A 27,872-nucleotide genomic window follows, 5' to 3' on the forward strand; every position below is an offset into this window, starting at 1 on the left:
AGGAAAGTTAATTTTAAACATAGAATACAAAAAAAAAAAAGAAAAAAGAAAAGTATTCTATTATTTCCTGCATGTGGAAATAACGTGAAACATTTATGTATCAGACAAGAACAGAGCTAGGTAATCCAACTCTACTGCAGCATTATAAAAATCATCCCTTCCCCACAAGGTGAGATTTAACTGCATCTGCACAAGGGTATGTGTTATTGCAACTAGTTAAGACTGATGCTGCCCTGCCAAGTACTTCCAGTCCCTACCCAGGTGCTACAGCAATACTGATGGTCCCAATACTTATTGAAATAAATCATTTAAAAAAAAATAAAGCATTAAAAAAAACAAATCAAAATGCCTCAGTAACCATATATCCAACTCTAACTATTTAAATGTTGTATTTGCTTCCCACTAACAAACCTTTATTTCACTCAAAAGGAACAATAAACCTTCATACTCAAGTATCTTCCTTGCCCAAATAATTCAAAGGAAGAAACCAAAATGATTAGTAAAGAAAAATGCAGGGATTAACAAACCCTTTTAATTTGTTTTATGTATTTTTAAGGTTTAGAAATTATTTAAAGTTCATAATTCCTAGTAGGAAAACGTTATCTGAATCAATACCCTAATGGCAAACTACTGTAAAATGTTTCAGCTGCATTTGGGGCAAAGGGTAAGGATTATCTTCAAAGCACCCCAGCTTTCTTCATGAGAAGGTCAGAGGTACACTGGTTTTGTATTATTGCGACATCCATTAGGCAATCTAGGTTGCTTTTCCTTCAGCAAAGGCTTTATTTGTCAGAAGGACATTATGCTTGACCTCCAAATTTGGCTGACAATTTACTGATGAGATTCATAACCTTTGGGTTGCTCTGATATTTTGACATATTTGCTGGGTTCTGGGCCACATCCTGGAAGGCCACCATAACTTCTGGATCCTGCAAAGAAAGATGGGTTTTTTTAATATTTAAAAAAGTGTCTATGGGCCACTAAGTTTATAATCCTAAATCCTATCTCTGTCTAGACCTATGATTTTGTCATGGCCAAATTAACTGGGGTATGAATAAGTCTTTAAGTATAAATATTATTAATGTGCACTTCAAAGTCAAAACTCAATTATGAGACTTTATAATGAGAAAAAGCATATATAATATTGATGCAAAGGACAATGAGATAATTACCAACAATTACAGAGTATTTCCTATAAACTACTTTTTAAAAACTTAAGCTACTCTTGAAAAAAAAAAGTGAATGTCACAACTTTATAATTACTATTGGGTAATTCAGATCAATAAAACATTGCTAACAAAGTAACCTTGGTCTCCACATAAGATTATGAAAGAAATGCCTTGTTAATACAAAGTTCAACTTTGTTCTTTCAAGCCTTACCTGCATGGCTGCAAGAACCTCTGGATCACTAAGAATTTCATTGAGTCCAGGCATTCCTGCCATTCCAGGCATGCCCCCTCCGGTTCCAGGAATTCCTCCAGGAAAATTACCAGGCATTCCCCCAGGAAAGCCACCTGTAAGAATCAATGAAAGAACTGTTAGACACTAACTATATTACTATGTAGTCTGATATATACTACTTCCTTCTGATTTAAAACAACACACACACAACTGCATGCACAAAGAATAAGGGTGCCACTAAACACACATTAATCTAAACATTCCTAATTGGCTGTAACAAGACAATGATTACCTTAAAATTTTCTCTTAAAATATATGGCTGTAAATCAGACTTTGCTTCCTTCTGGTTTCATTTTTTTCCTAATAATAAAACCGTTAAGAAAGAAAACTGGCCTTATCTTAAAGCAAAGAGAAAGTTACTAGTCCCTTGAAATTAATCACAAAATTGAATTTATTACAAAAATAAGGTCAAATAGGTTAAACTTGGTCTTCTTTTATCTTCTGTCTTTAAAGTTAATTCATAAGAGTTTAGTCGTTTTTTTAAGCTGTATTTTTCAGCAGTTATTCATTCAAGAACTACATTGAGTGCCTCTTATAAAAAAAGTGGTAGATTTTTATCTGTACCCCAGAATCACAATTTTTGACAGTGAAACTGAAAATCTGCATTTTTCACAAGCACTCTTGGTGTTTCTTCATTACACTGCAAGCAATGCTGTAGCAAAAAGGATTTAAGTCTCCCAGGTCTATTTTTAGATTATAAACCCAAATCATTTCCTATTCTGTCTTTCACTACAGTAAACCTTTATGTCCATTACAGAGATTCTGAAATCAGAATTATGCCAGTATAGAGAAATCCTAAAGCAAGATACAGACTAACATCTGTAACAGTCTATAGATCAAGGGTCACTACACCATCATTAGGGAGAAACATGGGTAACAAAGTCACTTCCACCTGGCTCAACAATTTAACTTGACTGTAAACAACTAACAATCACAGATAAGGAGTCCTAAGAAGGCCTGAAAACAACTCCTTTGAAAAACTAGATTCTACCTGCAAAAAAATTATTAGTCCAAGGCAACAAAAGCTAACCAGTTTGCTTGTTAAATCTTAGACAATAAAATCCACATACGAAAAAATTATCTGTAAGTACTAGTCCACATTAGAAGCCATTTTCTAAAACAAAGTTACCTAACGTAAGATTATTTATATTTTAGACAGGAAGGAAGCTATAAGCATAATTTATTTTCTTCAAAACAGCACATCATTTCATATATATGAAATATATATATATATATATGTAGGTTACCTGGCATATGACTCTTAAGAACAGAAGCTGTTATTTTCTAGCTCTGACCATGCAACAAGTTCTAGCCAGTTAGCACACTAAGTGTAAGTGGTGTGTAAATTGACTCTATAAGCCTTAAGAGAAAGCTGGCTACTATTAAGCAGTTGGAGGCCCTGTTAGAATTATTCCCCAATTAGAATTCTGAAGTTAATCTCTTCTTGATCTTTATGTAAATTTCACACTGCCTTATTTAGGAAGGATTCAAAAATTAGAAATTCTGAGTGCCTTTTTAATGGTTCTTCTGCTTGTATCACATAGGCCTCTGTTATCATTTAAGGCTTTGTCTCACTGGTCTTTTATAATCACTTGACAGATACAATAAAGGGAGGAGTGTGTATTATTTTCTCACTGGACTCAAAAACACTGCCAGTGCTGTTACCTAGTGTCTCATTTTAGAAACTTAGAAATTAGAAATTACTTTAGAAATGTTAAGACTACATCATTATCAATTCTTACAGTCTTTAAATAAAGTACAATGCTCAGGCCTCAATAAATGTTAGCTATTTTTAAAAAGTATACTGCTCAAAGTGTGAGGAAAACCATATACTGTATTTCCTCTAACATAAAACTTTTAAAGAGAATGAAAGTTTCCAGAGGCTAACATTCTAAAGAAACTTCAGTATTCCAGAGACTAATAGTACTAAATAAAATAGACATTTTCTGAGTCCCCAAATCAGATTATTCTCCAATTATTTACAATACTAATTGTTAAAATTTTTCTTTAAAAATACCTGGAAAAGAGCCATACTGAGCTCCCGATTGTCGTCTGGCTTCTTCCTCCTTTAATTAAAAAAAAAAAAAAAAAAAAAAAAGTAAATAGTAAGTAATGAATTGTATGATGGGATGGGGGAGGAATCCTTTTCTGTCTACCCATGCAAATGATGAAAAAGCTGTAAAATAAGCTTGTTAGAGGAGTTACAGGAAGTTTCAAGTGGCAGTTCTGAGGGAAGGATACACTCCCCACCCCCCAAACAAGTTCCAACTGGATTCTCAATGAGCACTACTTTTGGTAATGATTCCAAGTAGTGTTTTACTTTTACTTGGGGGATGAAAAAATTAAAACCCCGGAAAGCAATTTATATTATTGATTCATCTGTCCATGCTTATGAAAACTAAATTCTTAATGTCTTAAAAATTCCAGAATGAAAGCACACGGTTAGATTATTAAGACTGCTGTGATATTTGTTTCCCAGGTTCATTTTAGAAACTTATTCTCTGTACATAACTCAACCAGATTCAATTGGAGATTTAGTGATTTGTTTTTGCAGTTTTCTTAAAGAAAAAAAATGAAAGGAAATACACATAAACGTCCCTCATAATCAATTATGAAGTCATCAAAGCGATACATAAAAGTAAAAATCACTTTTGAAGATTAGAAACTATAATCCTATAAAATCAAGCATGATGCTTAAAAACATTAAATGACAAAAAGTTAGGATGTAATGTAATTACAATATAGCTTTACGTATCAATGTTGGGAATTAGATGAAATTGACAGCATCAATAAAAATGCTAACAGAAAAAACTAGGAAGAAACCTTAACAGTAGTTAACAACATTGTCAATGAATTATAGATAACCTTTCTAAGTTTTATATAATATGACTTTGTAGCTACAAATAAAAAAATTGCTGGTCAATTTTAAATAGCTATGAATCTACTGTTGGAACAGGAGGAGTCATAAAACAAATCAGGGCAAACATCTTCAGGAAAACAATACTGCAAAGTGTTACCTGAAAGGGGAAAAATTCCTGATTTCACGACAGAAACAAGAATATGAACTGGTGAAATATAAGGTCACTTAGGAATTTAAAGACTAAAAATATCCTCACAAATCGGAGACCATGAGAGAAGAAAAGCTACCTTTAAATAGTATCATCATCCTACAGGATGGCAAACAGCATTTACTAAGAGCCAGAAATTAGAATGATATCCTAAAAACTCCAATGTACTGCATGTCCCTTTCTTGATTTAGCCACAGAAACAACTTACCCTCTGGGCTCTCTCATGTTCTTCCCGAGCCTTCTTAACCCTTTCTATTCTCTCTTTGATCTCCCGCTCTTCTCGTTTTCGCTCATACTTTCTCCGATGTTCTGCAATTTTCTGAGCCTAGGAAAAAAAGAGCCACAAAAAAATGTTTTCTCTAAAAGCAGAGTAGAGTCAACATAAATCAAGTTTTGTTAAATAACTACCTTTTTTGGGAAGAGGTGTTTAATTCAACACATAGTTCAATGATGACAGATTTGCCTCATAGAGAAAATCCTGACAAAACTCAAGCTTTAACAAATCCTCTGTGCAATACAGCAAAGGGGCTGGAATTTGAAGTTAGAAGTATTACAAATCTCAAACAATTAACTAGTCAAGGGCGAACATTAGGTTTCAAATTGTGACAATTCTTGCTTGATAACCATGGAAAGACAGATTAGGAACACACATACCAGTTATTTGCCACATACTTAACCATACTTAAGTTTCCTCATGGATAAAATGAGGGAGCAGGAGGGGAGAAATTGAAGTTTTACAGAACTCCTATAAGGATTAAGAGAGAAAATACATGCACCAGGCAAGTAGTGCACAGACTGTGTCAAAATTTGGAACTTATTTATTTGGAGAAGTAAGTAGATGTAAGAGACTCATATTCAATTGTTACTTTAACTTGTTTATAATTATTTTTTAAGAAACTCATGTTCTAGAATATCTCAACAATAACCTTGCTGAGTTAGCACTGTAATGAGGAAAAAAAAGAAGAAATAAACTAGTCTGAGTGAGAGTAAGTAAGTTAAATTCATAAAATTCCCACTATCTTAAAACACTGTGGAATAAATTCTTGGCAGTATAACTCTTCCCATATACCTGAATTTACCATGTAAATACATCAAAATTATTCTAACAAGTTTAGATAGAAATTATCTTAAAAGAGAATAGTCTAGCTTTTAGATCCAGTGTTATCATTTTAAAAAGGCTGAAAGGGGCCCACATGTTTTATACACAGCGGGTGCATACACCTACAACAGATACAGAAAGCCCAGACTCAAATCTTAAGTCACAATTTATAAATTCTACTTTCTTTGCTGTAAACTTGATGGCTCCTCTTCTCTTTCTAACTTTCTGGTTAAATTCTACTGGAGGTTTGCAGACAAAGCAATAGAGCTTGCTATTATAGAGAATGAGAAATGGAAACAGAGCTCCTGAGTCAAGCACAAACTTCAGTGATTACAGATTATACCTTCCAAATCGTTTTCTTTGCAACTGTTTTGCAGGTTAAGTTACTGCCAGGGACTAAGTACTAGAGCCACAGAGTATCACAGTAATGACTTTCCCATACCCTCGGCTGAACTTCTTTCAGCATTGCACTAGCATCTTCATCATAATCCAGTTTACAGGCAAGGGCAAGATCATGGGCTGCTTCTTCCCAATGGCCCAAAAGTCTGAAACAGATTTAAACTCATTTTAGGAGCCTTTTATACACATTCACTTATGTGGCATGATGTCTTTCTTATTTAAAAAAAAAAAGGATTGTTATAGAAGAGGTTTAAGTTAAATAATAGAACTACAGATTTTCATGAACCAATTCAATTACTATGATCCCCTCTAAAAATTTGCAGCTTAAATTCCACTGCAGTAGTTCAATGATTAGGTTTCAATTAGTAGGTTTCTTCTACTGAAAAAAAAGTTAAAATCTTTAAAATTGCTGTCTTCAAAAATATCACAAAAAAATTTTTAATTATGTAGTCACAAAACTTTCAACTCATCAGAACCATAATTAAAATGATATGTTTTTAGCAGTCTACCTTCTATGTAAGAAAACAGTACATATGTGCACATTTTATTGGAAAAGGGAGAGAGAAGTATACACAAACAAGTTTGGTGGAGTAGGTAACAATGGAGAAGAGAGAGCAACGGAAATAACACTTCTCTGGGGGTACCCCTTAACTCAGTTTTGACTCTTTAAACATGGAGATGTTTTACATATGCAAAAGAAGAAAATTAAATCAGAAAGGACAGAAATTAAATAAACCCTAAAGCTGGACACAAACAGAAATAAAAAGAGGCTAATTGTTCATTACACTGAACATCGATCACATGAAAAAAATGAATTCAAGAAATTTAAAACAGTACGTTGACTGTAAATCTTAAGTGGGATATAGTTTAAGGAAAATAAAATCTGCAAAAAAACAATCTTTACACTTTACTTACAGGGCATATTATTTTTAAGGTATGATTCTGAAATAACTTCATATATGTTGTATGATAACACAAATAAGTAAAAATATCAGCTACAAAGATTTCTGACTTCCGGAGAAAAGTGTCAAAAGTAATAAAAGGGAAAATATTTAATGTTCAATTTTAATTGAAAATATCAGTATAAACTTCAAGTTTCATTAAGTTTTTTCCTTTAAAGTAACTGTTTTAAACATGTTCTTTCTAATTCTGTTGAAATGACAGAAGTAATGATATTCTGGAAGCAGTGAACACATCGAGTGGCAAAACTTTAGTTTAAATATAACTTCCATTAAAATGAACAATGGCCTCATGGAGAAATTATTCACTCCAAGTCCAGGACAAACAAACTACAAGGTAAGCTCATGCTGTCTCACAAAGAAGGTGAAGACATGCTCAAACACTACTGGACTGGAGTCTCACGAGGATCGACACAATGTGTGAGCTTCCTGACACCTACAGAGTAGTAATGCATTATCATTCTAACCTTTTACACCTTTATCTTTGACATGGGTCTTCATAAAAGAAATCCCTAGAGCTACTTTTCTACATCCCCCAATACAGCTGTCCCGAGCATTTCCATCTTCACCTCCACCCACTGTTGAAGGCGAGCACCTTTTCTATACACTAAGATGGAAATGTCATCGGACATTTCATCCCCGAGCTACCAAATTCATATAACACTGAGTATTGCTTCCAAGAAATGATTGCTAATTTGGGTTAAAGTCATCCATTTTCCCTTTTTTCTGATTTTCAGGCACCTAACAGTGAACTGAAGTAGTCTGAAACTGGTAAATTCCTTCTTCTGCAACAATGGTTGTTTAAAGTTAAATTACAAAGAGAAAATCTGAAGAGGAAATTTCTAAGGACATTGACATAAGGCCACTCTTTTTTCTTGGATTTTTGAGAAAAATCTTTTACCTTAAATTTTGCCCATATGTGGTCAAAAACTGTTAACAGTGGTTTTCTTTGTGTGGAAAGACTGAAATTTTCCTTTCTCATCTGCTCATGATATTCTCTAAATCCTTCACATTGAGCATGTATTACTTTGGCATTAAAATCCTTTAGCATTTCTAATTTTTTTTAGAAAGCATATTAAAGATTTAATCTTAAAGAGTTCTGAAAACAATTAATTCCATTATTTACCTGTGTGCTTTCCCTCTCCACTTGTAAGGCTGAGCTGAATCAGGATTTATTTCAATAGCTCTGTCACAGTCTCGGATGGCAGCATTTGGCTTCTGTAATTTGATGAAGACACTAAAAAATAAGTGTGATATTAGTAAGTTTTCTTTTCAAACAATAACACCTTTGAAATGACCACAGAAACAATTCTATCCAGATAAACAAACAGAAATTATTCACTAGGAGATATCTGAGCTCTCACCTGGCTCTCTTGGCATACAGAATGGCCAAGCGAGGGTTCAGCTTGATGGCATCTGTGAACAAGTCAATGGCTTTCTGTAGTTCACCTAAAGTGAAACAAGTAATCAAGAAATACAGGATAAGAAAACAGTAATAAAAATTATTGATCTCTTACCCAATTAGTCTTCCATATTCTTTTATTCAGTTAAAAAAAAACACACCCTATTTTTAAATTAATACAAACTGAGATTTCTGGCACCTACAGAGCATTAAAACTTAAGCAAACCTTTAAAGCAAACTCTACCACACCTTCACTGTAAATCACTCAAGACACAACAATTTTGGGATACATAACCCTCTAACAAATAGAATACCACATTCTTAGGACTCACTGATTTTTTTAAATTAAGAAAAAAATTAAAGGAAAAAAAATCAGTTTTACTCCATTAATTAAATTTTCTTTTAATAAGTTAAAAGGATAGGAAAAAATACCCATACTAAGTCCACAGAGCTGATGAAAAATATTTTACCACTGGCATTTACAGGAGCAGTATAAAATTTCAACAAAACTAAAACTCATGAAAAATCATAACCCACATTTTAAGTTAACTTATTATATCCTTATCTTATAGCTAGCTCCTTTGTTTATTAGTCCCTTTAATAAAGTCACTCAACAAGTAACACATACTGTAGAACTGGAATAGTTCTTTGCACAAAGTCTGATTTTTGGATACAGGAAACATGGGGGAAGAAAAACACAGAATTTTGAAATAAAAGACATAACTGAATTTGGAAAATGTATTTACTCAGAGTAAATGTGTAAAGGACTTTAACAAAACTCATGAAACAATATACAAAAATATTCAGCCTTATTGGCTACTATAGGGTATGTCTAATACAAGTCATTACACGTGGATGTCTAATAAGCAACTCACACCTACCATGTTCGAAGCTGAACTCTTTATTTCCTAGCCCACCCCCAAATCTATTCCCTATCATTGTATTCCCAACTAAGTAAATTGCTCCTCCATTCATTCAGTCTAGTTTAGAGGTTGGCAAGCTTTTCTGGAAAGGGTGATATATTATTTTAGGCTCTGCAGACCATAACAATCTTAACTATTCAACTCTGCTATCCTAGAGTTAAAGCAGCCACAGACAATACATTAATGAATGGGTATGGCTTTGTTCTATTAAATTTTTACAAAAACAGAAAGGTGTAGTCTGGCAACTCCTATTGTACCTTAAGCCCCAAACCTTGGAATCATTATTGACTCCCTAATCTAAAAACTAACTTCTCTTTCTCTATTTCCAAAACATACCCAGAATCACTGCTCCTCATCTTAATCACCCTAATCTTCCAAGGTCCACACTGTGCACCAAGGGGCCACAGGATAGTTTATTAGCACTGCACGAATTACTGGCTCAACAGTTTATGGTTTCAGCACTGGATCACTATATTGCTTTTGATGATGTCTTTGAAAACTTTTAGTAGTTGCTCTGATAAAAAGCAAAAACTGCAGGAACACAGATGTGGAACAGGAAATGAAGGGGGCAGTGTCCAATCTAATCCCAAGAGTTGAGAAGCTACTTAGTGCCCAACATACACACACAGCTTATTAGAACATACACATGATTACTTTAGAGTGAAATTAAATATATTTTCTTTGAATTCATGTGTATTATTTTTCAAACACTCGTTCAAAAACTAGTTCAAACCACTAACTTGTAAGGACATAGATACTTACTAAATTATTTGGACCTAACTACACTGCAAATGAAACCCATGCATTTCTTTTGGTCTTAGGAGTGCTGTGAAAAAGAGACAGTGTGGGAACTGTCAGCAGAGATAGTTTGGGAACTTTTGCCCTAATCAAACCACCATCATTAGCTACTGGACTACAAAATGAGTCTTGATTTCTTGCTTTCCCTCTGTGGGTCGCCCCCAAAATGCACCTGAGATCTGTCGCAGAGAGCTTAACTGACTGAGAGCCCCATCTTCTGTGCCCAAGGCTACACCTCACAATCTGCTCCCAGCTAATGACTGAATACAGCAAGGACACAGGGCAGGCCCATTCTTGGGAGATGGGCCACTCCTCTAACAGGCAACTTTGGCTAGCCAAGACATTTTTTTAGAAACACACCCATAGTTTAGGATTTTTCCTACACAACCTTCCTTCCATCTTTCTAACACAGGGGTAAGACCTACATGATGTCATCACTGCCTTCTCAGACTCTTCTGGCTCTCCCCGCTCCCCCATTTTCCCTCAGAGATGTTTTCCTAATGTATCTCTGGCACATCAACTCATGTTTTCGATTCTACTCCTCCAATGAACTAACTAAAACTATTTGCCCCTACAATCTATCTGATCTATATAAGGCAGCGAGAATAATCCTTTTCAAAAGCAGATGAACTTCCTATGAAACTCTCCTAGTCGAATACCTTCAAGGGCTTCCCATCACCCTTAAGGACAAAATCGCAAGTCCTCAGCAGGATCTGCAGGGTTCTTCTGTGATCTATGTATCTGACCTCCTCACCCATCTCCTACTCCCAGCCACTTCCCTGACCTCAACTCTACCACTTTTACCCCTTCGTTCACTGCACTCCAGCTATACTGGCCTTTCTGCTATTCCTTGAATAAGTAATCATCCCATGTGCTCTTCCAGTTATTCTCTGTACTTGTTCTTCCCTCTGTCTCAAAACCCCTTCTTCACTTGGCTTGCTCCCTTCAATTCATCAGATGCTTTTCTGATCACCCTGTGTAAAATATAGCTTCCATCACTGACTATCCCTTTACTTAGCTCTATTTTTCTTCATAATGCCATAGCCAGCTACCATAATAAATTAATTTTTTGTTTGAAATAATCAAAATTTAAGATAGACTGTTAGATAGTAAGAAAGCTATTCTTGAACCTTTGGTAACCACAAATCTAAAGCCTGCAATGGCAATAAGTATGTATCAATAAATTTATTTTTGTTCCGCAGTAATATATTGAGTTCGAGGAAATAAAGAACTTGGTTTGTTTTGTTTCCTACTATATATATATATATATCCAACACCTAAAACACTTTCTGGTACATGGTTAAGAAGCCTTCAATAAACATTTGTTGAATAAACAAATTGAATACGCTGATATTCTAACTAAACTGAACAAGCATAATAAAAATACTAATAATAATGTGAGAGCCAGAAACAGTTATTAAGGCTTTACTTATTAAGAATACCTTACTAATATGAATTGTGCTTGGTACTACTCACATATTTACTCATATATTCTTAGTGACTCTATTAGGTAGGTACTATAATCCCTATTTTATAAAGAAAGAAACAGAGGCAGAGGCAAAGAGAGTAACTTCTCTAAGTTTACCGAGCTGGTAAGTGCCAGAGCTGAGATTCAAACCTAAGCAACTTCGGCTCCGTAAGTTCAGTGTTTTAACTGTATTCCTCTCTCTCTAACCCCAGGTGGGGCCAGAGCCTACAATTTCTGGCTTAGAATATGAGTGTTTCATTCCTGTGGGATATTCTATAAACCTGTCCCTATTATAAAATCAAAACTATGTTAAATTTACACATGATCATAGCTTAGAGAGATATATGGAAAACAGAATGTGACTTATTAGGTGGTAGCAGATTCATTTTCATTTTGTTAAAGTATCTATTTGCTGAGGCAACAAGAAAATTAAAAATATACAAGATAATATGCTAAAATAATTGACAAAAATAAGTAAGTTGATAGTTGGTACAGCTAAATCCCAGGGAAGTCAAAATCCCTCTGAGCCCTCAGAATGTTCATTAATCTGTAAAATGGGAGTAGTTTGAAGTTTTAATGAAATAATGCACATTAAAACATAATAAAACTGCTAGGCACATAGCAGGCCCCACATAAATGTGGGATAAATAGGAGTCATAGGAGGTAGGGAAATTAAGAAAACATCAGTGTGAAAAAAGAATGGTCAGGAAAAGAAGTGGCTGGGATAAACTGATGGGTAAGATTAAAAACTGAAACAGGTAAAGAACAGCTGTACAAAGCACAGAGCACAAGTAAAAAACATTCTAGGACAGTGAGATCCGGCTGGAATGGAAGGTTCACCAGGCTGGGAGGCATAATATGCGGTCTGACTCTTAATAGGTTTAATGCTATGACAAAGACCTTCAAAATGCATGCAAAAAATTAGTCATAGGTTACAAGCCAGGGAGTGTATAATAATAAAAAACTGTTCTAAATAAGAATCTAGGGACAGTGAACATAAAGCAAAAAAAAAAAAAAAAAAGGACACCTCAAGTAGGTGAACTATTAAGGCAAACTGCAATAGAATTAACATAAATAAATCTGCAACTCCAACTGCTTATACTGCAACTATACTGGTAAACAAAAAGCCTGTTCCCTAAAGACAAGAACAGCCAAGTAGAGAGGTGAAAAATATCTCCCATGAATTCATAATCACAAGCCAGGCCTTTCCAGTGGAATTCACCATTACTTGTGTAATTAAACAAACCATGATGAGAATTTAAAGTGGTCCTTTGGAGAACTACACCTCCGCAGACCTCAAAAACTTTCCACACGTGAAGTTTCAAAGAACTCATGGTCAAAATATCAATACACACACAATATCCACAAGGAAACAAGGTACCTCAATGAGCATAATAAGTAACATAATAATAGAATTAAACTAAGAAGGTTGGTGGGATTACAAACAGGGAAGTGAATGTACTTGCCTAACTGGAACAGCAATCAACTCTGAACTCATTCTAAAATAAAATTTTAGTCATCATCTAAGTCTGTGGATAAAGCCAAATGCATATCATCATCATACAGCCATCTATTCAATGGTGGCACTGTGACACCCCTACCATACAGCTATGAAGGGTCTGCATAGTACTCAAGTGAATGATTTTCATCTTATAAATTGTAACTGATTAAACATATTTGATACCGTCATCACTCTTCCACTATGAATTTTTAAAAAATGATCTAACATGCAGAGACTAGAACAGGAGTGCTATGCCTATGGACATCAATTATTAAGGGTGTTACTATGTAAAAAGCTGAGGGCCACTGTTCCAGTACTACTTTTTTGGAAAGCCTTTCATCTTTTTAAAGCCTCTTCTCAGTAGGATAGTCAGAAAAGCAGTCTTCGAGTCACACATCAGGATCTGCCCACACCCTGAGGATCTTAATGACTGATGATCCCCAAATGATTCAGTTTATCAATGAGGAAAGGGTGTGTGAAGAATAGGAGACTTTCTTCTCTAGTATAAAATACTCAATAAATTTAACCTCTCTTCCACTTTCTCAGTATTTAACAGTTACTGCAATACAGAATATTCAGCCTACCACAGAAATGTAGCAAAGACAAAAAAAAACTACTCACCATCATTTAGGGCATCAATGGCAGCCACTTTTTTATCATTTGCCTGATCCATCATCTCCTCGGTTATCTAGGAGTAAATTGAAGGTCATCTTAGAAGTAGTAGAGAAAGCAAAGATAAGAAGGTAGCAATCTGGACTTTCTTAAGGATGGGGTAGTCACAACCCCCGTTTTTATTCTTTTCTAGTCTCCAGGGAACAAAAAGGATAAAATTAAAATTGATGAGTAAGCAGTTATACAGGATGAGCTTTAATCTTTCATATGAAACAATAAATTCCACTCGCTACGCTGCCTGAGATGGAACCTGTTTTCCTCTATCCCAACCTAAGCAGGTTGTTCTGTGCCTTGTCTTACCAACTCCTTTCTAGTTATTCACAAATAAATACTAAAACTCAATCTCCACATAAAAAAGTAACTAAAGTTAGTTCCTTTCAGGCTTGACTCTGTAAGAGAAACTTCTCATTCTTTTGTTCTAACACACATCTATACAGCCAGCAGTACAACAGTTATTAGTAACAAAAACTACAGCAAACATCCTACCAAAAATAGAAAGCAATTTCTTTGACGAAAGAAAAAAAAAATCCATTCTATCACCACCAGTGTGTAAAATATTATTGTGGGTGCTAATTCATTCAGAAAACAATTTGACTGGCTTAAAAATTAGGAAGTATCAACCTATCTTCATTTATACTGACCTAGAAAACCCAATGGAACTGACAAGATATTAGATCTAATAGGACAATTTCTGTTAAGTTCTCAGAAACAAGAACAACTTGTAAAACAAACCCAGATTTCCTCCACATAAGCAAAAATCAATTATAAAATAGAAAAAGATACCATTCCGAGGTTACCGAAGGCTTTCATGGGGGGAACAGTAAAACTCTAGCAAAGGACACAAGACGTATATACCACGTTCATGGAAAGATTATTTTGAATACATCAACCTATCCCCAAGTTACTCAAATTCAAAGCAATTCCAACAAAAATTTTGAGCAGTTGTAGACAAGCTTTAAAAAACCTTTTAAAAGAACAAAGGAAGACACACTTTACCAGATATTAAGACATTCCAAAAAACCAGACAACTTAAAAAAAAAAAGACGATGAAAACTTCAGTTTATGGCAATATGGTAGGTACATATGAAACCCTGAACAAGTGTAAAAACCACTTTTTTACCATCTTCGACCTAAGAATGCAGAAATCCTCAGAACAAGATTAAATGAAGGCTTATAATCCAGAAAGGAAAACAAGTACTACATCTATTTTCACCCTTGTGGCAGGTATCAAACATGGTTACTTTGCAATGTTTTTGAAAGTAGTACAGGACACACGAAACAAAGCCTCGATTCAGATGAGATTATATGTTGTCTAATCATATACCCTCCTAAATAAATCTGCAACTCCAACTGCTTATACTGCAACTATACTGGTAAACAAAAAGCCTGTTCCCTAAAGACAAGAACAGCCAAGTAGAGAGGTGAAAAATATCTCCCGTGAATTCATAATCACAAGCCAGGCCTTTCCAGTGGAATTCACCATTACTTGTGTAATTAAACAAACCATGATGAGAATTTAAAGTGGTCCTTTGGAGAACTACACCTCCGCAGACCTCAAAAACTTTCCACACGTGAAGTTTCAAAGAACTCATGGTCAAAATATCAATACACACACAATATCCACAAGGAAACAAGGTACCTCAATGAGCAAGAGTCAAGAAAAACAACAAGAATAAAATCAGCAAAAGAGTTAAAACAAAAATTTAATGCATTTAAGAGAGCAACAGCAAGTTCTGAAAATGAAAGAGGAGCAAGAGACATAATCAAGTGAACTTTAAAAGAAATCAAAGTATCAAAATTTAAAACATAAGCATTCAAATTCAAACATCAATGAAACAGCTGATTAGACTGAGAACAATACACATAATTCATGGAAGTGATAACAAAAAAGTCTGTAACTAGGTCTCCAGAAGGAGTAGAGAGAATGAGGAAGATGCAGCATTTGAAAGACACTAGTTGAGAATGTTCCAGAGCTAAAGAAAGTTAACAATCCTAGAATCTAAGATGCCCAATAAATCCCAAGTAGGACAGTGTTATGAACCTAGACACAGCCAAGTGACACAGCACTGTCAACAAACAAAACATAATTTTTAAAAATTTGCTTTTACAAAGAGAACAAAAACAAAAAGTACTTGTATTTGTTCTTAAAGATACACAAGATCTTTATGGAGAAAATGTTATTAAGCCATTGAAAGACATTAAAAAAGGCCTAAAAATTAGACAGATACCACATTCACAGGTAGCTCATTTTAAATAGATGTGTCTCCAAACTTGATTTAGATTTAATGCAATTTCAGTGAAGGGGAAAAAAATTTTTTTTTTTTTGTGGTGGTGGTGTATTTCTGTATGTGTGTGTGTGTGTGGGGGGGGCTTGTCACAATCCTGATTCTATAATTTAGAGAACAATGGGCCAAGAACAGCCAAAATACTCCAGAAATTAGGCAGCGTCGGGCGTGGCATGAGGGTGGAAGCCTTGCTCTATCAGATAACAAGTCTTAGTATAAAGCTATGTAAAAAATATGTCATTAATAAAGAGAAAAGAACTATAGACAAGTAGAACAAGTGAGCACCAAAACACATCCACACATCTATAGAAACAGTTTATTTGTCATGTGAGGAAAAGGTTTCTTCAATAATTGTGCTGACACAGGGCTGGGAAACAGTTACCAAGGGTGATCCACACTAACCATAACCATCAAATTCATGTCGGAGTCCTCACATTACTATACAGCATGCCTTTTTTTTTAAATTAAGGTATCACTGATATACAACCTTATGAAGGTTTCACATGAGCAACATTGTGGTTTCAACATTCGCCCATATTAAGTTCCACCCCCCACCCCACTGCAATCACTATCAGGCAGTGAGATGCTGTTGAGTGATTACTTGTCTTCTCCGTGCTGTACTACCTTCCCGTGACCCACCTGTATTGTGAGTGCTGATTATAATGCTGCTTAATCCTCTTCTCTCCCCCCCCACCGCCCACCCTCCCTAACCCCCCTTCCCTTTGGTAACCACTACTCCCTTCTTAGAGTCTGTGAGTCTGCTATACAGCATGCCTTTCATAACTCAAGACCTGCATACCAGCCTATTATCACAGTAACTAATGAGAAGTTTTAAATTATGATTAATGAACTAACTTTCAGAAGAAAACATCTGAAGACATCTTCAGTATATCAGGGTCCAGGAAGAATACTTAGATATCACACCATAAACACAAGCCATAAAAGAAAAATGAGTAAATTGGACCTCATCAAAACTAAAACTATTGTGTAGAAACAAATAACATTAGGAGGATGAAAAGACAAGCTACAAACTGGAGAAAATACCTGTAAGCCTCTTATCTGAAAAAGGCTTTATATCTGTAACATATGAAGAACTCTCAAAACTCAACATGAAAAAGAAATAAACAATGTGTTGACAGGTATATGAAAGGTGCAAAGCAAACAAAAATTTTCATCAGTAAAAAAAATCCACTATAGCAATTATAATCTGAGGTAATAGAGCACAGTATGTAAAATTATCATCAATTTAACTAAAGATTTTGTTTACATAAAGAAAATGAAGCCAAGCCACAAAGTAGTAGAAAATATGTGGAACCCATAGAGATAACAAACTGTTAGTGCCCATAATAGAAAATAAACTATAGGCAGTGAGAAAAAGACAAACAACACAGAAGAAAAATAAGACCAGGACTTCACAAACACCAGTGACTGATCAATAAACATTAGAATATGCTCTACTTTACTAGAAATCAGGAAAATCACAAAATTAAGATTTGAGATTTTTTAAAAGTATGATAAAAAATTATGGCAATTTTCACAAACATTTTAAGTAGTGAAATAAAATGTTCTCCCAAACGCCTTGAAGTCAGAGAAATATTTAGTATGCATTTTCCCTGGAAGAACTGTCATAAAATAATTGCAATAGGTGGGACCTTCACATTCTAAACAAGCAGAAAATAAGCCATTGAACTTACCTCTACACTTTCATCTCCCATTTCTTGAGGGGCGTCGGTGTCTGGTTCAATCACACCTTCGTTGTCAATTTCTGCCAAAGTTAAGAATATGACAGTATGACACAATAGCCACATGGGGCTATTAAAAACTAATGAACTATGGCTAGTGCTACCGAAACTGAATATTTTATTTTAACTCATTTTAAATATTTTACTTTGTTAACTGTTACTTAAATTGATGATCTCCATTCAACACTTTGTTTAAAGATTGCACTTCATTTTAATTGCTGCATCATGTAAGATTACTTATCATGTCTTCTAGTGGGAATGTTGGCAAATGCAGTTTTTAGTATTTATTTAACGATAGACACACCATTGATTTATTCACTGTCAACAAACTGATCCAGTTCAAGTATTTTGTTCTATACACCAATGTAATGTTTTAAAAAAATACTTTACGAAGGTAGCACAAACTAAGTGATGCTTTGATAGAATTCATGAAATATTCTATTTTAATGTAATCATTTTTGTTAAAAAAAAAAAAAAACACAGTATAAATTTTAAATTTAAAATAAATGCATACCACTGATGCAAAAATGAACCCCAAAGCTAGCACTATAACCAAAACAGTAGAGAGAGACTAGTAAGAAGTATGCTGCAAATTTTGTAACACACAACTGTAATTTGCTACAAAGCAAAACAAATATGTATACATATTCAAATATATAAAAAATTTATATAAATTTTAGATACACAATCTATATATAATTATATACTGATATACAAAACACATTATATAAAACTTTAAAATACAGGCAGTATTAGGAAACTATTTTAGCAATAGAGTGACTTTACTAAGAAGTTTCCTTGTAACAGTTGAAACTAGCTACCTGAAATCAGAATTGACGTCTAACAAAAACAATTCTAACCAATTTTTAACACAAACCGCTCATATAATTTTGTCTCATCATAAAACAGCTTCATTCATCCACACAAAAAAATGCTTTTAGATGAAGAATTGGTAAAAGAATTATAGTCAGGTAAATTGTTAGAAAATTATGAGACTAAAAAGGTATTCTACAAAATGTGAATGATCTTCAGTTAAGCCCAACAACAAGCCTTTTCTAACAATCCCAAAGATCAATTAATAAAATATAAAAAATTGCAAGGACTTTTCTTTAGCTTTTAGACAGATTCTGTGAATTAAGAGACTGCCCAGTTAATAACTGGGGTATACATATTTATAGTCTCAACAGACTTCCAAATTTACAAAGAGTTTTGTCAGTTTGCAACCTAAAAAAAAACAAAAAAAACTCATGGCCCTGGTACCAATACTTCTAAAATCAAATCAGCTTTGTCAACATGGATGCAAGTATTAAAGGAAAATAACTTTTTAGTACCCCACTCAGTTACTGGAAAATTTTTACGTATGTGTAGAACAACTTGGGTATGTGACTCAACTTTCTCAACTACAACTTTCATGAAGTCTGAACATGTATTTCCACCAAAAATGTAACATGTGCATTGAGACATGCTGTAAGTGTAAAATGCACTCCAGATTTTGAAGACTCAGTATGAAAAAGGCAATTACCTCAATTTTTCCACACTGATTACATGTTTAAAAGTTAGTATTTCAGATTTATCAGTATAAATGTATTATTTGTTAATGTCACTGGATTATTTTTAAGAATGTCTATGAGAAAATTTTGCTTCATATGTGGCTCATATTTCTATTAGATAGCGATGATTTAGTTAATTCAGTGAAAATCAACACAAGATCTTATCAAGAGGTTATCAAATACAAACTACCATCTCCTCACCTAGATCACTTTCCTCACTTGATGGTTCATCTGTCTTAATGTTTTCCTCCACCTTCTTACTATCTGTTTTTTCTTCCTAGCAAAGGGAAGGCAAACAATGCTATCAGTATTTCATAACACACCCCACATGTATATAAATCTATACAGATTTATGTATAAACTGTTCACATACATTATATTTCAGTTGTTATGCTCCCTCTCTTGTTTTGGTAAGCTAGTTTTGAGTTTTGTTTTCATTTCTCTTTTTAAATGAAGTGTAAGTCCAGTCCCTCCTCCCAGACTTTTAGATAGTTAAGTTTTAGAAAACGTTTGAAATTTAGGAAGCTAATACAATGTATATGTCATATACCATGTAACACTCTCAACAGTCACTACCATCCACAACTCTCCATAACAAAACACATCACCGTTTCTACAAAATAAAGTCTGAGCATTCATGCTAAGTGGAACAAAGACTATAAATAGCTTCACGTCTGTTCAGATCATGTTTTATTGCCAAACTTACTAAATCTTTACATTTTCAAAGGTTTGAGTTTGGCATTACAAGAAAAGGATGATTATGGAACCATAATAAACAAGTGATAAAAATTCACTAAGAATTTAAAAGTACACATAATGAAAACCCAATTTCATTCCTATCCTATAAGTAATCAGTATGGTTTCTTGTACATCCCATTCTTTTCCTGTATATCATATAGCATCTATGTAAGACAACTGCGCTTTGATTTTTCCATTTAACAACTCTATGTGTATCTTAGAGAATATATCATCACCCCACCTAGATCTATTCATTCAACTGTTAACATTTGAATTGAACTGTTAACTGTTATATAACCAGTTGTTTAAGTGGCTACTCTTCTATTTTTTTAAAATTGGAATCAAAGCCCACTGTATCAGAAAAATTTATCAACCACCTACAATGTGCAAAGTGCTAGGTGCTTCAGCATATAGTGAGAATAAGACCACTCATAATTCTAAATCAGAATGTAGTCACTACAAAATTCTTTTAGTAGAGATACAAGTTAAAAATAATGTTCTTCAGGAGCAGTCTTCACATGTTTATCACATTTCAAAATATCCTATCTAGGGGTCAGAGACCACCAAACTTTGATAAATGGTATCTAAAAAAAAGAGTAACTACACTGAGACTTTTGCTTAACTTCTCTTATTTCACTTGTTCAAAGATACAATTTCTAATTTCATATCCAAATAGATAAACCTTGTTTAGGGTTCTAAATAATAAAACAGCAAATTTTCTTGTCACTTTAAGGTAGCTCATAGGAAAACTTGGGGAAGAAATCTTTTAGACATTGAAGGCAGAAAATAGGAGAAGTAAGAATTCTGACAGAAGCATTCTTAAGAGCCTCCCCATTCCTACTTACAAGTGCACATGTAACATACATATAGCATACATTCAATCCCAAATTGTTTTAAATTAGATCCCAGAGAATCTGGATGTCCAAATAGAAATTTCACAAATATCTTCTTTCGAAGTGATACTGGAGAAATCAGGAGTGGTGACCTGAGAGCAGCATTTAAAAACCACTGCAAGGAAACACTATAGTACTTTATCACTAAACATAAAAATGAAATTTGTAACTTACCTTGGTATTTTCTTCTGATTTAGTTTTATGAGTAGCAGGTGGTATTTTACCCCCCATGCTTGAGGAAGATGAGAAAAAAAATACTTGTTTAGAAAACTAAAATTCACTAAGCCAAGCAACACCTACTTTTCCTGGAAAAAAAAAACAGACTTATGCTGGAAAAAAGTTACCTTATCAAACCTTAAGAATAAACTCAATTAATTTAAATACTTCAAGATGATTTTTTTCATTGTAAAGGTTTATTCACTTATTTTTTTAGCATACTGGTTAATGAAAATCTAACCTTTTCTTGCTTCAATGAGCTTATTTAATAAACATAATTACAGTTTATCCCTTGAACAATGCAGAAGTTAGGTGCCTCCCAAGTTCTGGGCAGTCAAAAACATGAGTATAACTTTCGACTCCCCAAAAACCTAACTACTAACAGCCTAATACCACTAGAAGCCTTACTAAAAATTCACCAACACGTATTTTGTATGTTATATATATTATAGATACCGTATTCTTACAATAAGGTTTTTTCAAATTATTGTGATTTCCAGAAAAACTTTCCATGTACTGAAAAAAACCGCATGTAAATGGATTCCCAGTTTAAACTGTGCTCTTCAAGCATCAAGTGCATTAGCTTCTCTGTGCCCATTCCCCCAAGAGAAATAGAAATGACAAAATCATTTGTACAAGTGGTTAGTTTAGAATTCACTAGGTATATCTGAATCCAAACGTGGAGTTTGGCGTTTGCTAAGAACAGCACAATTAAACTCAAATAAGCAACTGGTGAAAAAACTATGGAGTCATAGTATAATAACTCAAAATGTTCGTTTCTTCTGACTGGGACAGACAAGGATTCTTCTTACTTATATTCATACTCCTTACATTAGATTCATTCTCTCTTTACTCCCTTTAAACTTCACCCAGTAGTACTTCCTCTTGCTCTTGTGAGCACAAATATTCCAATACAACACCATGAATTACATACAAATAACTTACAATTTAAAAAAAGAAAAGAAAAGACCGTATAGAATGAGCACTCTATGCTCCACTTGGGGCGGACTCTGAAGCATATGGGCCACATGCAATAGTCCAGTGACTAAGATGTTCAATGAATTAAGGGCATTCCACAATACTGACAGCTGGAGATCACAAAGACTCTACTAAAATTTGCCTTAAAAAAAAAAAAAAAAAGCCCATTAACTTTTAAGTGAAGCAAGGAAATACATTACCTTGGAAAACAGAAAGGAACCTACTCCAAAACACCTTTAAAGTGTCTATTATTTATAATTAGTTATAACCACATTTACATTCATTTCTGGACACAGGCATGTTACCTTGGATTTAAATGGATTGGTTTTCCAAAGTTGTTCAACCAATTTTCTCTATTAGCAGCATATAAGATTTCCAGTTGTTCCACACCTTGGCCATCATGTAGCTATCATCCATCTTTATATTTTTCGCCATTTTGATAGTCATGTAGTGGTATTAAATTATAGCTAATTCATTTTCACATATTTATTGGCCATTACAATACTTTTTGTATGAAGTTCAACTCTCATCCAGCTTTCTATTAGGTTGTCTATCACATTTATTTGTAGGTGTTCTTTGTATGTTCTGCATTCAAGTCCCCTGTCAGTTTTATGTGTTTCAAGTACCTTCCCCCACCCTGTGACTTGCCTTTTTACATTCATGTTCTTTCAGTGAAGCAAAACTATAAATGTAAAATAGGAAATGAAATAAAATTTGGAATTTCTTATCAAGCACTATTCAATGAAGAAAAATGTGCATTTTTTCCCATTCTGTTTAATGTGATAGTTACAAAAAAAAGAGAAATCTTCAGTTACTCAGTATCTCAGTACCCTTAAGGAAAAATGGCTCCCTCCCACATGTCAATAAATAACTAACCACATGACCTAAAACTTCTTAGTTTGCAATTCAGCAAGGTAAAATGATTTAACAATAAGGAACAGGCAGGTAAACACAACAAAATTCTTTGAAATTCTGTTCTACAGAAAAACTATTTCTCAAAAAAGCATGGTCATCAAACAGTAGTTTTTTTATTTCAATTTTAATGAAGACACAGGGGTTCTTAAACTTTTTACCTAAGTTTCAAAATACAGCATCCAAGAATATATTTAGGATAACATCAAAACATAGTCTTAAACAGAACAACCTACGTTAAAACTATGGGAAGTGGTGTAGTCCTACTAAGAAATGTATGAAGCTAAATCTAATCCTAAGGGAGAGTCAAACACAAAACTAGAGGAAATTCTGAAAAATAATTGGCCTGTAATGTTCAAAATCACCAAGGTCATGAAAGTCAGGGAAAGACTGAAGAACTGTTTCAGACTGAGGGAGATTAAAAGACATGACAGTGAAATGCAGTATTAATTCTGAGGATTAGATAGTAACAATTCATCAGTATTAGTTCCCCGAGTTTTATGGTTGTGTTGTAGAGACTGACCTTGTTTGCTGAAAAAAACACAATTTTGGAAACTGCACAGGAGAAAAATTTCTTGTACTGTACTTTCAATTTTTCTGCAAGCTAGGAATTGTTCCCCCCAAAATTAAGAAGTTCAAAGCTTGGATGGGGGGCTTTTTTATGAATAAACAAGTGGGTTTATTCATAAACTAGATTTAGGGCTTCTCACATTCCAAATTCTGGTCAACTACTAGAAAGTAACACCAATTTTTAGGTACAGAAATTTCACTTAATGCCTCCAAGATTTAAAACCAGTTAATCACTGCCAGAAACTCCAAACTGGACTTCACCAGTATACGCTTTTGTTACTAAGTAAGACCAGTGCAGAAATTTTGTTACTAAGTAGGGCCAGTGCTGATTCCTCATATGGAATCACACAAGACTTCGTAATTTTCTTATTTTGATTACCATTCAATGTGCCTTGTGCTATATTTACTTACGCACATGAACAAAAAACTGGGTGCTACATTCTGAATTTGGAAGGTAGATATCAATCTTGCTCATTTCATTTACAATATTTACTCAAAAGCCATTTGCCATACATTACACTGTAAATTAGAACACAAAAATAACTCCCTTTGATCTTAAATTCCCATAAAATGAAATATGAACACATACAAGATACGAAGATAAAGTTGTTAAGTGGAAGAAAATAGTGGAAGAAAATAGTGGAAGAAAAACAAAAATATCACAAAACATTACTTGGGCCCCAAATTTTTTTCTTCATATTAACCCGTCCAATTTAAAAGGTTTTTAAACTAATAAATTAGCTTCAAATAGAATGTTAAGCTATAAATAATTGTGGAATTATGCCAAATAAGCAAATGGACTGTTCAACATCTCAACCTGGTATCTAGGACTAATTAGGATGGATAGAACTCTAAAATGGTTTCAACGTGAGGAAACCTATTAGAAGGATTAGATCTGAACAATATGCCGGGACCCAGATGATTCCACATTCAGCCCAATCTCCTATAATATAGGACTGCTTTAAGAAAGTTGACATTAAGGCAAAAAAAGAGAGGACTCAATACACCTCAAGACCTCAGAGGCTACAAAAATAAAAGGTGTAAATTCAGACTGAAATAGATTGCAAAGCTTCTAAACTAGTATTTCAGTTTAAATTTAGAGTAAGGCCCACACCTCTTCATCCCATACTTAAATCAACAAATTTAGATGCTCACAAGTAAAGTATAAATGGAGTCCAAAAGAAAAAACCACAATTGCCTATAGGTTAATAAGATAAATAGTTACTTTTTGGAAATGCCTGACATTTCCCACAAATTAACTTGCAGTTCTTTAAACAGTCCTCATCACTCCAGTGCAAATTACATTGTTCTTAGATACTTTTCAACTTTTTTTCAGTGTCACCTACTCTCTAGGAGTAGAACAGAATATTGTATCCACTCAGTTAAGAATTTACTCACTCCTTCCTGTGGTATATGTCTATTTTACCTGGAATTTTAGGAACAGCGCACTTGTAGGCTGTTTGCTCTAATAAGTAGATAGACACGAGACAAGCATTCAAATATCTTAACTGCAACATGTGGAGTATCAAGGTATTCCATAGAGAAAATGCTTAAAACCTAGGCCTCAATTCTTAGTCCTGAAAATTATCTAACAACATCTTGTGGTTTCTGTTGAAAAGCAAGGAATTTGCAAAAACGGTATTCTTTTCAACTATTGTTAACAATAGTTAACTACAGTAACTAATTTTAGGTGGTCTCAAAATTTTACATTTACACCACCAGCAAAAATCTTCAGAGTATGTAGAAAACTGGTTGGGGGTGGTGCAGGGAATGACTGAGAAACTTCTTAAGAAGAAACAATTATTATACCATTTACAATGTTGTTAGTTTAACTACCTTCCTTAGAACAAATTTATTTGAAGGAATTATTCTTTCAAATATTTGGCAATCATGGGTTCACGTTTCCTATAAAAATATTACTAAAATAAATTAGTGTTTAGGGTAGTACCTGTTGGGGAGACACATTGCGCTGTCGCTACCTGTCACCACGAGGCGCAGTTTGTCGTAACGTCACCTCTTTTAAAATCCCCACCAGTGGTACTGATTTTTAAAATATCTAGGGAAGAGTTCCCTTTCTCCCTAATGCTCTTCCCGAGGGATTGCACATCCACTCCGATATGCAGAATACTAATCTCTACAGTACGGTAAATACCGACACGTATTCACCTGTATCCCTAAACAGACTGTACTTAGACTGTTTCCTAGCATCTGGCGCAATGCCTGTTTGTTCAATTAACTACGTGCATATAACTAAGTACTCTAGATTTCAGGATAACAAGAATAGATCATAGTAACATGCCAGTCCGCAAAAAAATGTTTTAAGTGTTTGGAGTTATGACAGAGACTCTACCGAGGTATATGTAGTAAATGATTCCCCCAAATTCTACGCAGTTAGAATCGTTAAAACTTTAAGGGTAACCAAGTAGTTACTTTTATACTAACTCTTTAAATAATAAGTTACTACGGCACTATTTAAAGACAGTGCGTAAAGGAGCTGCCATGTGTCACTACGACCTAAGCAGGACACCAGAGATTTCAAGAAAAACTCCAAGCAAAAGCGAAGCTTTCACCCCTCCCCCTCACGTCTACAGGGCGCAAGTCCCCGCAATCGCCTATTTTAGCATTTCGCCCGAGACACACCCCTGGAGAGTTCACGGAGCAGGAAACGGAGCTCGCCGCCCTCCCTGCCTCTTTACTATCCAAGCTTTCCGATACTCCATTAGCCCTTGGAAATCGCCTCCCTTTCCTGGACAAGGGGCGATGCTCAAAGGGGCAGCGACTGCGCGGGCCTCCCCGCAGTGCTTCCCCGCTCCTCCGCCCCGCGCCAGCTCGGGCCCAGCTTCCCCTCCAGCCGTCCCTCTAACCGCCCCCAAGGTCCTCAGGCCCGGGCTCACCTCTCCACCCACTCCCTCAGGAAGCGCATTTCCTCCGTGTGCAGAACGCTCGGGTCCTGCTTACACATTTTCACGAAGGCCCGAAGCTCGCTCACTTTGCGGGGGTCCATGGTCCGGAGGCGGCGCGGGGCGGGGGATGCGGCTGAGGCAGCGGCCCAATTCCAGGCCTGGGTGCTGGCTCAGCGTGATCGTGTGGAAGGGGCGGCTGCCGCGGGGCAGAACAGACTAGAACCTCCCCGCCCGCTGGCCACGCCCACCCAGCCGTCTCGTGACCCTGGGTCCTTCGCCCGTTAATTCCTACTCTCGCTACCCCTGCCTCTGCGCACTGACTAGAATCTTCTAGAAATATGGCTGTTTGTGCCGTTGCCTGCCCCTCCCCGCACGCACTCATACATTCTAAGCCAGTTCTCATGATGGCTCAACCCCCTAAATGGTGCTTTCAGGGAGGCCTGAGCTATCAGCCCCTGCAAGAGGTCGTTCAGAGTCGGCCATTCTGCAAATGTGGGCATTAAGCGGAGCACTACGTCATGACTCCAACAGGGCCCTCCGGCGGAGAGACGGTCACATCTCTGGGCGTGACGTCATCATCCCGCGACGTCGAGAGAAGGCCCCTAGAGAGAGGGGAGGGGCTCTTGGCTGGGGTTCCTGGAGACGCCGCACTGCTCGCTGCAGCTTCTGCTGTTTTCCTACTTTTTATCCGGACGGGTGAGCTGGGACGTAATGCGTTGGTTACTCTCAGCAACTAAGCTGGTTCCCGCCGTAGCGACCGCCCGCAGCTTCTCAGGTTAGACTCACCTCCCACGTTGTGGCCTCTGGGTCTTGCTTTCTGAGAAGACTGAGGCACCCCAGAGGAATCCACGTTTCAGGCGATCCCTGGCTCTGCGGACCCTTGGCTTCCACTCCCAACCCCTCTGTGCGCTCCTCGGATTTCTTCCTGATTTGCTGCTCTTGGAGAAGGGTGGGCCCTGTGTTCTCCCTGCTGTTGAGGTATTCTGGGAAGCCGAAAAGACTGCAGAGAGAAGTGTGTCTTCCCGCAGAGGGGCTGCCTACAAAGTTACTCGGACTCAGAAGTTGTGTCAGTATAACACTTGCTTAGGTGACAAAGTGTCTCACATCAAGTAACTCTTGTTAGGTTAACCTAAAATTCTATTTTCGTGTTTTCAAAGAGTTGACTTGAGAGCTGGCCCCTGAATATACAAGAAACATGTTTAGTAACACAAATCCCTTGAGCAGTTCCTCTCAGAAGAGGTAATGTTTGGAAATGTTCCCGAGGCCTTTTATATCTGGAAGCCCTGTTTGTAAAAGAAAGATGAAGGAGCCCAGATAAGGGGGATCATTTTTTTA

General features: G+C 35.6%; 2 protein-coding genes across 4 annotated transcripts in view; one reads left to right on the forward strand and one right to left on the reverse strand.

Annotated features, from left to right (window-relative positions):
• Window positions 1-512: 512 nt before the first annotated feature.
• ST13 (ST13 Hsp70 interacting protein) lies at window positions 513-26,762 on the reverse strand. Its single transcript, XM_037006897.2, has 12 exons — window positions 26,529-26,762; window positions 21,133-21,190; window positions 19,529-19,604; window positions 17,730-17,800; window positions 13,700-13,766; window positions 8,351-8,435; window positions 8,113-8,223; window positions 6,071-6,173; window positions 4,738-4,854; window positions 3,479-3,527; window positions 1,381-1,514; window positions 513-929 (listed from the first exon to the last, which is right to left on the reverse strand). Exons 1-12 carry the CDS (start codon window positions 26,636-26,638, stop codon window positions 801-803), a joined length of 1,110 nt encoding a protein of 369 aa, XP_036862792.1. The 5' UTR covers window positions 26,639-26,762; the 3' UTR covers window positions 513-800.
• Window positions 26,763-27,122: 360 nt separating this feature from the next.
• XPNPEP3 (X-prolyl aminopeptidase 3) overlaps window positions 27,123-27,872 on the forward strand; it is a 59,610-nt gene continuing 58,860 nt past the window's right edge. For 2 of the 3 annotated variants that reach the window (XM_037006894.2, XM_037006893.2), the window contains exon 1: window positions 27,150-27,312. Coding sequence is in view for 1 of the 3 variants with exons in the window: in XM_037006892.2 (XP_036862787.1) it covers window positions 27,249-27,312 (64 nt within the window). In the remaining 2 variants the exon portion in view is untranslated. Of the gene's footprint in view, window positions 27,313-27,872 lie in introns of all 3 variants that reach the window. The other variant, XM_037006892.2, reaches the window with a different exon arrangement.

Source organism: Manis javanica, chromosome 10, assembly GCF_040802235.1.
Source record: "Manis javanica isolate MJ-LG chromosome 10, MJ_LKY, whole genome shotgun sequence".
In the NCBI taxonomy this organism is placed as follows: Eukaryota; Metazoa; Chordata; class Mammalia; order Pholidota; family Manidae; genus Manis; species Manis javanica.

Excerpts from the sequence above, each read along its gene's own strand:
- ST13 (XM_037006897.2), bottom strand. The coding sequence starts at position 26,638 with ATGGACCCCCGCAAAGTGAGCGAGCTTCGGGCCTTCGTGAAAATGTGT. Across the intron at positions 17,801-19,528 it reads AAGTGAGGAAAGTGATCTAG|AAATTGACAACGAAGGTGTG; the intron begins GTGAGGAGATGG and ends TAACTTTGGCAG. Across the intron at positions 6,174-8,112 it reads TGGAGAGGGAAAGCACACAG|ACTTTTGGGCCATTGGGAAG; the intron begins GTAAATAATGGA and ends AATCTGTTTCAG.